The following is a 17,412-nucleotide window of genomic DNA, read 5'->3' on the forward strand; positions in this document are numbered from 1 at the left end:
TTTGAGTTGTCTGTGTGTGAACTGATAAAATAGAATGGCATCCAGAGAGGCACTCTGTGTTTCTGCAGCTTGGTGCCTGATCCAAACAGGGTGGTTCCAGGCATCAGGAGACATGGATTTGCAGTGACTCTGGGCTCAGCAAGGAGCTTTGTGACATACATGGGTAGAAAATGCCTACAGTTTGGGTCCATCTGAGCTTCTCTTCTGTGGTGCTGAAGTGCAGCACTGAGACACGCTCAAAGGACTATTTGTAATGGAGGTCCTATGTCCTCTTCTTAGCACTTGCCTAAGCAAGGATTTATTTGTTCATAGCAAAGTGATGAGAGCAGAGGCCATGCTGTTAATTTAAGAACCTCATTCCTGGGTGTTCCTCAGCTGTAAGGATATTAAATTAACCTGTTGTTAGGAGGGCAATCAAATAACCCAGATTATAGAGGGACTACCCCCTCTGCCTCCAAATGGTCCAAGTTCTCTGTGCATGTTGGAACGGGGGGGAAGAGAGTGTAAAGATCAGTATCAGGTGCCATCATGTGAAGGCCAACTTGTAGCTTTGATCCCCCTGTCCAGATCCAGTGAGACGCGATTTTGTGTGTGTTTGTTCCTGATGAGCATTATGTATTTTCTGGCACACAGGAGCAGCAGAGAAGAGCTCAAAGCATGGAGCTGAAGACCGGACCCAGAATTTCATCATGGCCATGAGGGATCGCATGAAAATCCGGGAGCGGAACAAGCCTGAGATCTTCGACTTGATCAGAGATGTGTTTTGTGAGAGCAAAATGACACATGCTCAGCAGATGAAGACAGTGAAACAGAGTGTACTTGATGGTACTTCAAAATGGTCAGCAAAGATCACAATCACTGGTGAGTGGGAGAGTCATGGGGTCTCTTGGTGTCACTTGGGAGCCTCAAGTAAGAGAGTTGGTGTAAAATTGTAACATAGAAGAAGGGCTTCTCTGACCTCTGCTTCTTTCTGCTGAGTGCACATACAGGTATCAGGTGCAGATACCCCTATTGCTGTAGTGCACCCTGAGCTGAGGCTCATCAGAATTGCTCTCTGAGGCTCTTCAGAAATGCTCTTATGAAGGATATTCCTGTTTCTCTGGCCATTTTGAGCTGCTGCCTCACCTGGTGGTTGAATATATTGTCTTGTTGCAGGATGTTGGTAACCCTTCTGTTTTTCTTTCAGTGGTGTGTGCTCAGGGTCTGCAGGCCAAAGACAAGACTGGGTCCAGTGATCCATATGTAACTGTTCAAGTGGGTAAAACAAAGAAGAGGACAAAAACAATCTTTGGGAATCTGAACCCTGTATGGGAAGAGAAGTTTTACTTGTAAGTGCTCTGACAAGGACTCTCAGCCCCTTATCACCTGTTTGTAAGATCTGTGCTTTGACAGCTGTGTCTTCTCTCTCTGGATCCATTCCCACATCACCTGTAATCTGGGATGGTTCTGTTTTTGCTCAGCATTGTGTGTGTGTGGAAGGTTGGCATCTTTAACAATGTATGTAGTGCACGCCTATTTATCCTGTCTGTCTTCCTTGTGTATATAGAAATTGTCTGCTTTATGAACAGTTCTATACTGATGTTCTGAGAGAATGCTAAAGGGAAAAGAAAATATTTAAATCAGCAGCTATTGTTCCTGACTAAAAAAAAAATCCTTGTAAGATGAGAGTAAAATTCGTGTAAAAGACTAAGGAAACTTCCATGACCTATTTCTGGGATCTGCTACTGGTGTTTGGCAACAAAATTTAAAGGTAATTAGTTTTCAGTTGTCTGTGACACCAGCAGCCTCTTCTTTCAGTTTTGGAAAATCAATTTTACAATAACTCAAAGGAGTTATTGTTGTGAGAGAGAGCTTCCAAGATGACCAATGTATTGAGATCTGAATTGAAAGCAAAGTCTGAAGGCACAATTCCTTGGATAACATTGTTCCATCCTTTCTTTATTGAATAAGTAATCTGTACCCTCAATTTGTCATTGAAGATGTTAAAAACCAAAATGGAGACATGAAATCCAACAGCTGTTTTCTGAAGATTCTGGGTGGTCTCATTCAACATCGACAATCTTTATTTCTTTTAATGTGTAAGATCTTCCATTGTACCATCTCTCTCCTTCCTTTCTTTTCCTCCCTGTTCTTTCCTTAACTGCTTGTGGGGGAGCTCTCTCTGTAAAGGCAATTTGGTAGCATTTTAAAATCAGTTTCATATGGGTCCAGCTTTGTCTTTACAATGTACAGTAGAAACAAAATTATTTTTAAACAATTTTGAGCTACTCATTAATGTCAGAAAAATCTACTGCTATTTTGACTGAGTAAGCCCCTGACTTTATTCTTATTTTAATCCAAGGTAACATTTCTGCTTGGTAAGTAGTATGAATGCTTAGGTGCCATTTGGATAACTCTAGTCACAATAGCAGCAAGTCTGTGTAGGAGCCTTAAGGACCTTGATTTACCATGCCAAGTAGTTACCATGGTATTTGCAGTGTGCTCCCTTCTAATTTTAGGAGCTTCAGCAAATACTCCATTTAAAGATAGATAGCAGAGTGTGATAAATGTCAGTGTTTTAACGGTGACACTCTTTAGACTTAATCGCCATGTCTGTGACTCAGCAGATAACATGCTCTTGGGCAGTAGAGTTGATGCTGCTTTCTGTCTTGCCTGTGGTGGTTGCCTTCCTTGCCTTGTAAAAGCTGGAGGAGATGAAGGGAATGAGCACAGTTTCCACACTGATGGCTGGAGAGCATTCAGTACTGCAATCAGTGTGTTGTTTCATTAGTAGATGTCAAAGCTCACCTTCTGCCGGATGAGGAGAGAGTCATTTAGAAGTGTGTGCAGCACTGGTTTTCTACACACCCCTGTTTCTATTTTGCATTTATGGATCTTTTTGCAGCTTACAGCTCTTTAGGTTCTAAAATTTCCTAACCCATAATCAAATGGAAATTTAAATCAACACATTCAGGCCCAAAATACCTATTACATACCAGGCTTTTTTAGATGAGATTGTCAGGTCAATCAAGAGATTGTCAAATTTTAAAGGGTTGAATGGGGAGATGTCTTTGATTCTTGAAGTGAGGTTAATTTCTTGTAGTGAGAGCAAGGTGTGCTGGTAGTTACTGAAAGCCTTGCAGTAGACATATGAAAGCTTTGATGTTCAAAATGGTTAAACAATTAAAAAGGAGCACGATGTATAAGTAGAGAGGTCAGGTGAGTTACTAATGTGTGTGTCAGCAGTGCTGGCTTGGTGGACTTGTTTGTAGCTGATGTTCATGAGGTGCCTAGTGCCTTCCATGCAATCACAATTCCAGTGTGTTTTCAAAGGTTGATTGTAGAGCCAGAAATGTGTGGGCATCAGTCATTAGAATTATAACACTGTTATTATAACTATGGCATGAATGAAGGCACACATTGTACAAACGAGTGATAAAATTCTTTCTACAAGTTCAATAAAGTTTATTAAAAGCAGCTTAAATAGGTTTGAAAATTTTTATGTCTCTGCTATTTTAAATAGGAGGGGTTTGGACTTATTTACAGTGATTGATAGAAAAGTATATAAACTTAAATATCTCTCCCTAAAAATGGCTTTGTTCATTTTCCGTGTATTTTCAGAAAAAAACTAATGTGGTAGGTTTGACCCAATTCTAAAGTCCAGATTTAGAATCATATTTTAGAAAAGGCAAAGTCGAAAATGCTTTGGGTTCCCATTATAAGTGCTTTTTAGGTCATTACTAGCCTGTGTAACTGTAGGCATCTGCTTTGATTAATCACCAGTTCTCGCAGTGTATTCGTGTTGCCTGAGTAAGCTATTTGCAGGCTGTTTCTTTCTGAAAATTATCTCTTTGTATATTTACATCTATAGCTTTAGGAAGTAGGTTGTTATGAAGAGGTTTTTGTATATTTCATCAGCATTTGAAGATCTTTGAAAACTTAAGGTGTTGATTTTTCTGCTCTGTTCAAAGTGTTGCAGGCTTGATGCAAACTCTGAATATGTGGTGCTTGGCAGGAGGAAGCGTGGTAGGGGACTCCAGCCACTGCTGTAGCATAATCTTCTGTGAACATGCACTCAGGAAACCCTGCTTCCCTTGGATTTACATCCCCTTCCCTCTTGCAGTAAATCCCAGTTTCTTTCCTCTAGTTGTGATGAGCAGGCTTATAGATGTCCTCCTCCATTTGCTGTGTACTTTTCTCCCCGTGCCCTCAGCTCCCTTCCCTTGCCTTTAGCTCTGGCTGGACAGAAGGCAGCATGTGTCCTGCCTGCAGCTGGATTCTGAATTGTCTGTCGTGGTTGGTCCATGAGAGCCAGCTGGCTGCAGGCTTTCCAGGGACAGCAGCTGGTATGGGTTTTTCTTCTCCATCTAGCTTGGTTTTTTCACAAAACCTGTTGGAACGTAGACGCTTTCATAACAAGTCTGCATATCTCTTGTTTCCTTAGGAAGCAGTCCAGTAATATTAGAAGGAAGCTATTTTTTGCCATATTCAGTGCAATTAAAACAAGACAGTAATTCCCCATTTGGACATGTTTTAGACTGTCAGTGGAAATTACAGGGTTCCTGGAATCTTTTTTTTTTTTTTTCTGTAAAGGCTGAAGCTGAGCATCATTTTGCATGGGTTACAACAGGAGACAGCACTTAGGAGGATAAAGCTGACCACAGAGCAATTTCAGTTTTAAAGGGAGAGCTCTGGGGTTGTTTGGAGGCTGCTTGTCCATACCATTTGTTCAGGGAATGCCATAGTCTTTAAAGACTGTAAGCACTAAATGTTACTGTTCTTTCTGGTGTAGATGCAAAACTACTTGGTCTTTTTACAGTAATATCCCCTTGAGGTTGTATGATCTGAGTACAGCTGTGTTTGAAGCTTTGAATGGTGGGTGTGAAGTCATTGCCTGGAACAGATTACATTGTCTCTAAACAGGTTGCAAGAGGCATTTTTATTCTTTCTCACCGCAGAAGAATAACCGAGTTAATGTAGGGCTTCATGCTAGCAGACAGCAAATATTTTACTGGGGTGTGCAGAGCCCAGATTATATACATACCTCTTAATCCTTTGGGAATGGTGGTACTCTCCACTAACTAGTTACCCAAACGCTTCTGTTTGGTCCTGAAATTTTCCTTTTAGCTGCTGAACAAGTTGTCAAGCTCAACTTTCAGTTGTCCCTGTGATTATTTGTGCTGTTCCAGAGCTGTATTTTAGACTTCCCCTTCTGAGATCACTGTGTTTATATAACCATTGTAACTCTCCCCACTCAGATTCCCTTCACTGTGTGGCAGAGGCCATCCAGTTTGTCTTGCTTTCTTTAATCTCGAGGTACTGCAGATCCTGAAACTGTTACTCTAGTAAAATTTCACTTGTTTCCCTGCTCAGTTACCAACGAGACTTAAATCTGAATGCAGACCTGATGCCTCGTGGCATGCACCCGTTGGAAAGCTGAGTTAATGTAGCTAGTGATGTAAAATGCAGAATCGCTTTATCTGCTCTTTGTAGTCAGAAGAGCTGCACCATTAATTTGTCAGTTGGTGTTGTAACATTGTGTAACAGCAAATGATTGTACTTGTTCTCCTAAGAAAAGAGGTTAATGCTAGTAAGAAGTGAAAATTCATTTCTTTGTTCTTAGATAGTAACAACAGGCTTTCAGGGCATATTATTGTGCTGTCATGCTTAACTTATAAAATACTGAGGATTTTCCTTCATTCTCTTTCCACTCTGATTTTGCTTTAGGTGTTTTCTCCACTGTCCTTTTTTCTCCCTAAAAGAGGAGTCTTGTCATAATTTAAAAATGAGCCTCTTATGAGGAGTTTTTTGCCTTCCATTCTCGCTGCAGTTGGCCAGAGCTGAGCTGCCAATTGGACCCTGCAATGTTTTGACACTTCATTTGAACTACATTCGAATCCTCCTGCTTTTTCAGCTGTAGCATTTCCCAAAACAACTTGTTTTCTGCTCCTCCTCTGTATGTTGTTGCAACTTTTTACTGGGCTTTCACATACTGGTTGCTACAACTACTCCTTCCTTTCTCATTTTCCACAAAATCACTAACTTTTTTTAGGCTTTGCTCCTCAGACACAGAACTGTACTCTTCAAATGATCACAGGTCCTAAAATCTTGTTGATCTGTTCTCTCCTTCACATTTTCCCACCTCCAGTACTCTCATCCATTATTCCGGCAAGCAGCTCTGCACTTTCTTTCTTTCTCTTTCTCTACCATTGTATGAAATGTCCCCTGCACTAGACTGTGGAAATTTACAGGCCCTTCTTCAGAACTGTGTCAGCAGGAAGGAAACTGCTCACAGAATTATGAACACACAGACATTCACTAGACTCCTTGAACCATAAATATTTTTTGTTCAATACAAAAAAAAAAAAAAAAAACAAAAACAAAAAAAACAAAAATAAAAAAACAAAAATAAAATAAAACTACTTAATTCTGGGCTTCACTGACCTACATTAAAATCTGCAAAATGTTGTTGCTTCCTCTGGTCTTTTACTTTCCTTGTCTGTTCTTGTGTAAATCTACGTGTTGTGTTTTGTCTTTATTAGCTTATTAGCTCTACAGGGTAAAATTAGCAAATTCAGCACAAATGTTGGAGTTTTTGTTTTGAAGAATTAATCATTGGTTCAGAAGTAGTATTTTGGTCATTTTTTTGACACTTCTCCTTTTTCTTTCTCTCCACATTTTGAAGGAGATGAGGCATGGTCAGTGACGTGTCCCAGACCCCTGACATCATCCAAGCCCATCTGGCCCAGCCTTTACAGACTGGCAGAGATCTCAGAACTAAGAATAATTTCCAACTATTTTTTTTTCTGAAGTTGGAGCTACATTAGAGGGATACAAATTACTAACTTCATTGTGGGAGGAACTATAGTGTAAATTCAACAGTTGCTTGTTCTGTTTAGCCACCAATATACTAATTACTGTGTGTGTGGGCATGTCATAGTGTGAGCAGACCAGAATTAACCACAGCTTCGTGTGCTCTCGTGCTTCCCCTCAGCTGGGCATGGGAAGAGACCCAAATATTGACAGTGCAGGGGACGTGTGTGGGTGCTGGGGCTTTGGTGCTGTGTAAGACTAAAGGGGAATGTGGCAAAATAGATGGAGGTAGAGAGTGGGATAGTGAGCAAGTCAGGCTCAGCTGCTTCCAGTGCAACAATGACTGGCTTGAAGCAGAAAATCTTAATGGAAAAAAAAATCTGATTTTAATTTTTCTTTTAGATTTTATATGCTGTTTCTGGAAAATGTTACTTCATTTGGTAGCTTGAAGTGTAAAAGTAAGTGCTTTTATAAAAATGACACCACTCCAAACACTGAGACAATATGGATAAAAAATAAAGGGTTTGAGCCATGTACATAGCAAACCTGGTTTCCAGTCTCTTGATCTCTGAAATGGACCTGAAAGTATTTGGTAATTTCTTCCTTTTGGAGGGGTCACAGAGTGTTTGTTTTCTCTGTGTCCTCTTGGGAAAAGCTTGAAGAGCTCAGCTGTAGGAGGGTGGACAGACATATGTGTGCACAGAGTGAAATCAAGCTTCATGAAAACATAACAAGTGGGGCAGGCATCTTGAGAAATGTGCCAGCTCCTGTATTAATGATGAGGAGAGCTTCTAGCAGCAGAGCGTGTTAGCCACAGTCTTATGAAGTCGTGTCACTGTCACAAATTGGAAGCTATTTATCATTAATTAGAAAATTCTCACCCATTAGCAAACCCAAGTCTTCCAATGTTCCTGATTCTGTTTTGGGGTGCTCACTGAAAAGTAAACTGGTTTTGACACAACTGTGTTGCTTCACCAAATCAAGGGCTATGGTTCTACAGACATACACGTTTGTTGGTAAGCTACCAGCTCAAGGCTTTCGGCTGCAGTAAGCAAGTGATAAAGCTCACTCTCTGGCATGGAACCAGCACAAAGAAAGCAAGTGAGCAGTCTCTTAAAAACACCAAAGAAAGGTGTGGTAAAATAGAAGCTTTAATAGCTTAGTATATGCTATTGGAAGGCTTCCTGTAGGATGTTGCAGTGAGTTATACTGCTGTCTTTGAGTGGAGGATGATAGCCAGCCACCTCAGGAGCAGGGGATGATGTGTGTGGGACAGCTTAAGTTAGATTTAGGTTTGAACAGTGAACGTTTTCCTTAAGGAAAGACCATTGTAAGCAAAGAAAAAAGACCATAGTGGTCCTAGCAAAGAGCTGTCAGCCAGAAAGTGATGTCTGCAGAAGTCGGGAGTTAACTTATGGATGCTTAGTAAATGGCTCTGTGTCCCAGTTGTGTTTTGAGGCACCCGTGCATTTCTGAACACTGAGCTTCTATAATGCTGCCAGACTGTATAGTTGTACACTATGTCAGGAACAGAGGATTTCTTTTTCATGCTTAGGCTGTATTGCTGGTAGACATGGGCAAAGCAGTCAGATAAATTTGAGAGCTACAAAGAGCAGGAATTCCAACCATTCCCTGCTTGTGAACACTTGTTCACATGGTTTCGTTGGAAAGACATTCTTGAAGTAAAGGAGGAGGGAGAGGAGAGTGAGGATGGGAGACAAACATTGAACCACTTTTATTCTGAACTCTAAATACAGATTTGATTGCACAGTAAAGGCAGGGAGCAGTGATGTGCTCTGCCTGTGATCCGAGCTTCATGGAATTGCCTCTAACCTTGTCCATATAATTCCCAGCTATTCCCCTCTACTGGAAAAATCTGTGGGAGATGCATGGATGTCTGTTAAAAGTTGTCCTGAATCACAATGGTGGCAGTAAGAGCCCAGATGGTTTCTTGGCAGAGAGCATGCTCATAACCAGCCACTGCCACATCCTATTGACCAGGCTTAGCAGAGCTCTTCTGACCCATTTCTTCTTTCTCCCCGTTGCATAGCAACAGATGCAGCATGTTAATGTTAAAAAGGCTGGAAAACAGGCCTTCAGCAGCAGTTGCCTGTTTTCATAGGTTTTATTTGCTTGAGGCTAGACATTTGTAGTGGTTATGGTGAGCAATCACCCTTGTCATGGTCTCATATGAGCATTCAAATTGCTTTATTGCACGCCCTATAAATGAGCAGAGCTGTTACAATACGGTTCTACCCACTTCTGACATCCAAGAGCCTGTTTGGATATACAAAAGGTATCTGAAACACCTGAAAAAGGGGGGGAGTCTGTAAATCCTGTCTGTGCATTAAACTGAAGGGTGCTGATTCATCAAACAGTAAACTGCTTCTTTTAATAGAAACGTCTTTATCGATCTGCCCAGAGCACATAGTAGCAGTCTAAGCTGTGACTAATAGGCAGAATCAATTCTAGTAATTAAATAGCAATGCTTTAACTACTGTATCACACCTGTTCCCCTCAGGCAGTATGGTGTATCATCTGATTGTAACATATTATGCATTGATACACTACTGCTTTGTGACTGTCTTGAAGAAAGAGATCTACCTCCACCTGAGCTATTTGTCCTTGGTTAGAAACCAGCACGAAGGGTGTTAGTCACAGGTCTTCACTCTGCTAACCTAGAAGCTGCATAAAGACAGGTAGCCCTTACAGCCTACAGCTTAGCAGGAGGTCATTGATGGAGAGAGGTGTTGAAACTAGTTAGATGATGATTGTAATTTTTGGCAGGGGTGTATGCTGGTATTAACCAGCCTAGCTTTCCCTAGGCTTCTGTGGGCTTCACAGCAAAAGTGACAGCTGTGAAGAGAATTCCCATGTTCTGTGAGCTAGTACTGAGAGTGAGGACAAGCGGCAGAGTCACAGCTGCTAGGAAAGTCAGAAGTTGGTGGTTGAGGTTGGGGCAGGGTGGTCATTCAGCATGCATTTGGAGTGTGTGCCATGTCACAGGAGCATTTAAAGTGCACCAACAAGTTGTTGTGTGTTCATATCAGACACTCCACTTTTGAATAAATACGCATTGTTTACACTTTGCTAATACCTCTCTCTGATGTTGGAGGAGTGGGTGAAGAGGAGTACAGAGAATGTGGTGATTAAATGTTGGCTGCATTGCGCACTCTTAAAATTACATTTTCTCTTGTTTGCAGTGAGTGCCATAATTCCTCTGACCGGATCAAAGTGCGAGTGTGGGATGAAGATGATGACATCAAGTCTCGTGTCAAGCAGAGGCTGAAACGCGAGTCAGATGATTTCCTGGGGCAAACAATCATTGAAGTTCGCACTCTGAGCGGAGAAATGGATGTGTGGTACAACCTTGGTGAGCAGGGCCTTGGGACTGAAAACGTGTTATGTGTTGATTTGGGAATGTTTGAGAGCACTTGGATGCATGTAGACAATCTACAAGAAAGGGGAAAAAAGTTTACTTGGTTTCAAGGGCATATGATACTGCTGCAGAGCAGCTGCAAAGCTGATTCCAGTTAAAATGGAGTGCAATGTGCCAGAAGGTCGATGTTTTTTCTCTGTCAGCTATTTAAAAATACAATGGAAGAAATGCTTGGAGGAAAACTCTATTCCGCCTCTGCTGGAGACGTGCTGTTCTGTGTTCTTTTTTTTTGGTGCCAACACAAGCATTTTTCCAATATGTAAGAACTTCAGGTGTGCTGCACTGGGCTGGCAAGTTGTTGAGACCTTTTCCAGTGACTGTTGTAGAAGGCACCAGCAAGCAACCAGATGGTGCTGAGCTGACAGGCACTCTGGACCTGTCATCTCCTAGGAGATCCAAAATCTTCCATCAGTTCCCAGGAGTTCAGGGCTATGGTGAAGTTAGGGACAAGTTCCATATCAGTCAGCCCTGTTCTCAGAAAAGGAGCCTGTCCTTGGTGGTTCTAGTTCAGCTGACTGAATCCAAGACCCTGTAGCACATTTGCTGGCAGAAAGGCTGTCTTAATGTCTAAAAATGTACATGTTATAATTAGATGTGTCATATTGAGGGTGTATCATGGCAGTTGTTTTGCTGATGTCTGCTTAGTATTATTCAATGTTTTGAAAGAAAAGAGAAAGTTTTCTCTGTGGTGTCTCAGCCCAAGGTTCCAGCAGTTTATTTTTGAGATTGCTGTGCTCTGAACATGAGCAATGCATATAATTGGTGATGGTTTTTGCCTTCTAGAGAAGCGAACAGATAAGTCTGCAGTGTCGGGGGCTATTCGCCTGCAAATCAGTGTGGAGATCAAAGGCGAGGAGAAAGTAGCTCCATATCATGTTCAGTACACTTGCCTTCATGAGGTAAGGAGTGTGAATATCTGTTCATTCTGACTTTTGAAAAAGCAATTTTCTGACCTTTTTTTCCTTGAAATGTTCCTCCTTGCCCTAGGTGAGGCTTCTTTTTCCTGCCATGCATGTCTGGTAACATACTGAATCATCAAACCCACATTTGTCAGGGAGGCAAAGGCAGCTTTAAGCTGTCTCCCTGACACTGGAGACAGGCTGGCTCATTCTGTTCCACTGTCACAGATGTGCTACTGTCAGAGATCAGGCTTTGGTTCCACTCTGAGCCCATGAGGAGTTTAAGGTGGAGAGACCTGTGAATTTCCTTGAGTGATGTTTTCAACATGTACTGTAGCTCTGTCTTTCTTTAGAGGAAACATACTAAAATGCATTATGAGTAAATTCTGATTGATGAGAGAGTCTCTGTCTTGGGCTGTTGAGTGATGGAGATATTGGTGGTATAAATTCCTACGTGCTGCTGCAGTGGTGTGTAGTTATGAATAACTGTTGGGGAACAGAAGATTAAGCTGAGGTTTCTGGGTCCTGACCTGTCTCAGGATGGTCTGAGCTAGACAGGCAGTGCTGCAGAAGTTGGGAGAAATCCAAAGATGGCTTGCGAGAAAGACTAAAGGGAAAACCCTGTCCTGGAGAGATGCCCAGTCTGTCTCTGTCAAAGAAAAGGCAGGTAGCAGGGTCAGTCTCCAAGGTGCCTGAATAAGGAAGAGTAGTCAGAGCCCTGTAAACAACAATATCCTGAGGTCAGTGAGGGTTTAGCAAATTCTTCTTCCACAGAGAAGGACAGTTGTATCACAGAGAGGAATGTTCATCTAGAGGAGCAGTATATTTATCCAGCCACTGAGCTGGAGGAGCTCTATGGTGTCTTCTGGCTTTACCAGGGAACTCTCTGTAAGATAAATATGAAGCTCAGAAAGTAGGCTTCTTTTACTAGGCTAAAAGAAGCTGTTGTATCCTTCAATCATATTTATTGTTTTTCATTTCAGTGATGGCTACAGTTTGGTAAGCTGTTTTGGTTTTGTGCTTTGAACATGCATGATCACTTCCAGCTCTTTTTTTTTTATTTTGTAAATAGGTATCTTTTTAACTATCACTTTTTTCTTTTGTATATTCTAAAATGGAGATGATTTACAGCAAGAATAATATAATCAGGAAGAATAGTACTGTAAAGCAGAGTCCTCTAGCTATTAATGAGATCATTAGACTTCTGCATCGCTTACTGTAGGGAGCCACTCTCTGAAAGGCTGATGAATCTGTAAGTGACATGAATTTCAGGATTGCTGAGAAGCCTACTGAGCTGAATATGCAATTTCTGCATAGCAATGATAGCTGAAAAGTTCTGCAGTGTTAGATAAAGTGAAAGGTTATGTTGAATAGTGATACAAGCGTTTAGTTGTTAGGGGTGATCTTAAGGGTATGCTTTTCAGGAAAAGAAATGTGTTTGGACAGTTCTGTATAATAATAATTACAGTGCTGATACAGAGCTGTAACGTCAGCTAGTTTAAATAGTTTGTCCATATTAAGGCATTTTCATGATGAGGACAGAAAGGCGTAGGTTTCAGGAAAACTAATTAGTGTATGGTTTCAGTGCACTGAAGCACTCTTCTGCATCATTCACATTGTCTGCTGGGTAAAGTTGTAGGTATGCACGTGAAAAATTCAGCTGTGAGATTCATTCAAGAAAAAAAGACGGTAAAAGCAGAAAATACAGAGTGGGCAGAGGGGGAAAAAAAGGAGGAGAAAAAAGAAATTTCTGATGGTGCCACCCCATTAGCAGTTCCATGCTCTTCATGAATCTTACTTAGCGACTTCAGCAGCCTCACATACAAACTTGTTCTTGTTTTGTTTTTCAGAATCTCTTTCACCATCTCACAGATGTGCAAGGGAATGGGGTGGTGAAAATCCCTGATGCCAAAGGAGATGATGCATGGAAGGTGTATTTTGATGAGACGGCCCAAGAGATCGTGGATGAATTTGCAATGCGTTATGGCATTGAGTCAATATACCAGGCCATGACGTAAGATGCATTTCCTGTGTTCCTTAGTGCAGATAATTGGTGTAACTGATGGATGTAACTCTCGCTGTTTAGCAGATGAAGTGTATTGGTAATGGAAAGCTTGGCAGCAGTAGCTGCTCCTTATGGGGCTTACTGTGAATGGGAAGAGACTTCCTGTCTTTGAATCACTGATGTCTTCAAAGTCTAAAAATTATCGTCTGCCATTTCTGTTTTGAGACTCTCGAATCTCTCTTTGAGAGCTCTTCTGTTAAAAAGGTGTTGCTCAAGGTTCCCACTGAAGGTTTCCGATATGAGAAGGGATGAGGTTTTGTGGAAGCATTTGTCCTATATGTTTGTTGTGGCAAATGTTAGTGCTTTGAAGTGACTGATTTCCCAGGTGCTGCTGAAAGCATTTCCAGAAAGTTTGAGTAATGGTGCCATTGATTTGTCCTCTTTGGAGCTAGGTTAATGCAGTTCTGTATCTTCAAAGAACATTTTCCTTGTCATTATACTTTTACTTGGATTTGGGATTAGTCATTCTTCCTCTTAAAGACTAGTATTGCTATGCTTAGCTCATTTCTTATTTCAAATGTAATATAAAATGTGGCAGACAAAAGTGAACTTTTTCACATTAGAAGCTAAAAGTTTTGGGTTATTGGTCCTTAGATGAGTTATGAGCTGTACTTACGTCACCTTGCAAGAAGCTTTTCTGCCTATTGGTTTAAGCCAAAATGGAAAAGAATTTGCAGGTTTCTCTGGAGGTCTAGTCACTGTTTATAGCAGGGCTAACTTGAAAGTTGGACTGGGCTGGTCAGGAATGTGAAGAATTTCCAAGGATGAAAGTGGAAGCCTCTCTGATTAGCTCCCCATTCCTCACAACTTCTCTTCTTAAAGCTAAAGGAAGCCATTTCATGTGCTTATATTTACCCAGTGCCTAAATGACCAATTGGTACATAAATGTTATGTAACAAGCATGGTTTTAAACTTAAAGAGGTTAGATTTGGGATAGATAAAAGGACAAAATATTTTACAGTGAGGGTGGTGAAACAGTGGATGGATAGGCTAGGCTGCCCAGAGAGGTGGTGGATGTCCTACCTAACCTGGAAGTGTTCAAGGTCATATTGGATGGGATTTTGAGCAGCCTGGTGTGGCTGGAGCCGTGGTTCCCTGATCATTTGCAGAGGTTGGACTAGATGACCTTTAAAGATCCCCTCCAACCCAAACTGTTCTGTTATTCTACGAGTCCCTCAGAGAGAAAGTTTTATTTGTAAAGTGGTTCCCACACTAGATTAGATTTCTCAGTGAGTTATTTCTGCATAAAAATGGCCCATCTCTTCTGCCTCTTGAAATGAACTTGCCATTTCCCTTGATATAAGACCTCTTAAGCGCCGATTTATTTTTTTTTAGGACTAGCAGATTTTTAAAATTTTTTTAATCATTCCATGAGCCTGGATGCTCCTAGCTTAATTCTGAGATTTCCTAGAGGAGGGTTCCCTGCATTTAATGAGAGGATAGGAAAATCCAAATGAATGTGCGCACTTCTTGCAGGCTGAATGGGTTAGCCGTAAGGAATCACACATGTCAGTGCAGCACAAGAAACACTAGTGTGTACTCTCACTGGCCATTAGTGCTTTCCAGCTGCTACCACCTCATGACACCTCAGAATCTGTGTCTGCCTCAAGCAGCAGCAAATCGTGTCAATTTCCTTGTGTCAGGCTTGGTTCTAGGAATTGGCATCAGGACCCAGGGCATCACTAAGGCACATACTGTCAGCAACAAATGGTCGAGAAGCTGTTTTATGATCTGGAAATGGCTGCAGTGAAGGGATTTCTGTTTGTTTTGAGCTGTTGTCTATATGTCACCTTTCTGAATAAAAACTCTGAGATGCTGGAGCTCTATAAAGTGGTGAAACATAACTTCCATCTGTTCATGGTGCCCGCCAGCAGAAGGGGTCCATTAAAGGGATGAAGTCAAGTCCTGCTGCACAAAAGAGACCAGAATGACTTACATCACTATTCCTTTTTTAGGCATTTTGCATGTCTCTCCTCTAAATACATGTGCCCAGGCGTGCCAGCTGTGATGAGCACCTTACTTGCCAATATCAATGCTTATTATGCACACACCACTGCCTCCACAAATGTGTCTGCTTCGGACCGCTTTGCAGCCTCCAATTTTGGGGTAGGTTTGTGTATTTGGTGATGTTGCAATTGGACTTCTTTAATTTGCTACAGTGTTTCCACCCTTCAGTAAATAACTTGTTCTGCTTAAAGAACATTAAATTTGTGAGGAGTTCGAAGCAGTGGAACTCTTTTACACCAGACAAAGAGCATGAGTTTATTGTCTTCATCATCACACATTTCAGATATCAATCATTGTAATGCATTATGATGTTGATTCTTTGTGTTCACATTACAGTGGAGCACAGATGGAATGGAATGAGCAAACAGTACTAACTCTGCATGTTAGTGCTGTTGGTAAAACATACCATGTGATCTGGTAATTTCAGAACTTTGTTTTTAATAACAGCAACTGCTTTAGGAGAAAAAAAGCACCACCACAAAAGAAGTCTATCCCCTTAATGGTTAAAATGTTTTGTATATTATTTGTGGTGGAGTTGAGCATACTGGAAAAGTATTTGCAAAAGCTCATGCCTCCTGTCAGACTGAGAATTTATTAATAGATTGAGGAGGTGTTCACAATGCCAAATCAGAATTCAGTGGAGAGACCTGACCTCAAGACATTATGTCACAAGAAGCCTGTAGTACTTGTCACTTACCTAGATAAGATCACAGAGGTGTATTATTGCTCTGAATTAGACCCATTTCTGCCTGTAATTTTTTCATCTCTGAATAAGTATTTTCTCTCAAATACAAGTTTGGTGTAAATTGTAGATGGAAAGTCAGAATGGTTTCTGTTCTGCCTCTACTTCAGAGTGATAATGGAGTGTTTTTTCTGACAATTGTGATGTTTCACAGACTTCAGAAATAATTACAGTTTTAAAGTAAATCCAAGAATTGAAAGAAAATACCGTTTGCACAATGCCATGTATCCATACTGCTTTGTCCTGCTCTCATGAGATCTGACACTGATTACCTGATACCTTGCTGCTTACTCTGAACATGGATTGGACAGTGGTGATATGTGAGTGTTTACTGGTGCTTTCTGCTCAACAGAAAGAACGATTTGTAAAGCTTCTGGATCAGCTTCATAATTCACTTCGGATTGATCTCTCAATGTACAGGGTGAGTGGGAATAAACAGAATTCTTTCAGGTATTCTGGCGGGCAGAGCGGAAACACACCATTTGGATTTCTCTTACATTTCTAAGTTCTTGCATAGTTTATGTCCTAAGGAATTGTCATGACAAGCTTGTTGCTCAAATGTACTGTTTTGTTTTGCTCATGGATCAAACTTAGACCTTGTTTTTTTCTTCCATTGTAATTTGCTCAAGACTTCTGAAATAATCTGAGCATTGTGAACTGTGCTTATCTCTGATACTTCCCCAGAAGTTTCCAATCCAAGTTGGATTGGATTAAATAATTTTAATTACTCTTATCAGCTTCTTCAGGGTACCATCTAAAAAGGGAAAATAGACTTGTTCTCCCCTACTATGACAGAAATATTTTAGAGCACCTTGTTGTCACTTATTTAAGGTTTGGCAAACTGAAATCACGATGCATGGTCAGGTTTGAGATCCCCCCCACTTCAGCAGATTGTGAAGAGATGAGTTTCAGATGCTGGCATTAGTCCAACGAGTTTCATAAACCCTCCACTTTCTTTCTTTGCTACTCCTGAGTCAATATTGTCTTATCATACAACTTGGCTGTTTTTTCCCTTAAATTCCTTGCTATATTATTTCAATCAGTGACTAATTCATTGAAAGTTTTGAAAATGGTAGCAAGATGTGAGCTTCAATTTTATTTAGTTATCCACTTCTGATTTTAGCATTTACCTGAAACACAGAAAAATGTATAGAGGAGAAAAACACAATAAGATAAAGAGAAGTGCATTAGGAAGACAAAAGAAAAAGGAAAAGGGGAAAGGTGCAAAAGAAGATAAAAGGAATATTGTGTGAAGAGCTGTTCTAAAGCTACATTACTAGAAAGAGAAGGTCTAAATAGAGGCAACTGAGCCATGGAGCAGAGGGAAAATTATCAACCCATGACAATAGGCATCTGCAGCAGTGCTGCCTTTTTTGTTTGCTTGGTGTTCAGTAAAAGCTTCTTTTTGGTGGCTAATGCAACTGAAATATGCACAAACAAGTAAGATCTTACATAAAGGGACAGGAAA

At 40.9% G+C, this 17,412-nt stretch overlaps 1 protein-coding gene across 9 annotated transcripts in view; it reads left to right on the forward strand.

The window, feature by feature from the left end:
• UNC13B (unc-13 homolog B) overlaps positions 1 to 17,412 on the forward strand; it is a 208,803-nt gene that overhangs the window by 138,047 nt on the left and 53,344 nt on the right. For all 9 annotated transcript variants that reach the window (XM_068176605.1, XM_068176607.1, XM_068176606.1 and 6 more), the window contains 7 exons: positions 634 to 861; positions 1,187 to 1,328; positions 9,996 to 10,165; positions 11,015 to 11,130; positions 12,981 to 13,144; positions 15,151 to 15,301; positions 16,297 to 16,365. In XM_068176605.1, coding sequence (XP_068032706.1) covers positions 634 to 861; positions 1,187 to 1,328; positions 9,996 to 10,165; positions 11,015 to 11,130; positions 12,981 to 13,144; positions 15,151 to 15,301; positions 16,297 to 16,365 — 1,040 coding nt within the window. The remainder of the gene's footprint in view (positions 1 to 633; positions 862 to 1,186; positions 1,329 to 9,995; positions 10,166 to 11,014; positions 11,131 to 12,980; positions 13,145 to 15,150; positions 15,302 to 16,296; positions 16,366 to 17,412) is intronic.

The sequence above is a fragment of the Anomalospiza imberbis genome, chromosome Z (genome assembly GCF_031753505.1).
Source record: "Anomalospiza imberbis isolate Cuckoo-Finch-1a 21T00152 chromosome Z, ASM3175350v1, whole genome shotgun sequence".
Lineage (NCBI taxonomy): Eukaryota > Metazoa > Chordata > Aves > Passeriformes > Viduidae > Anomalospiza > Anomalospiza imberbis.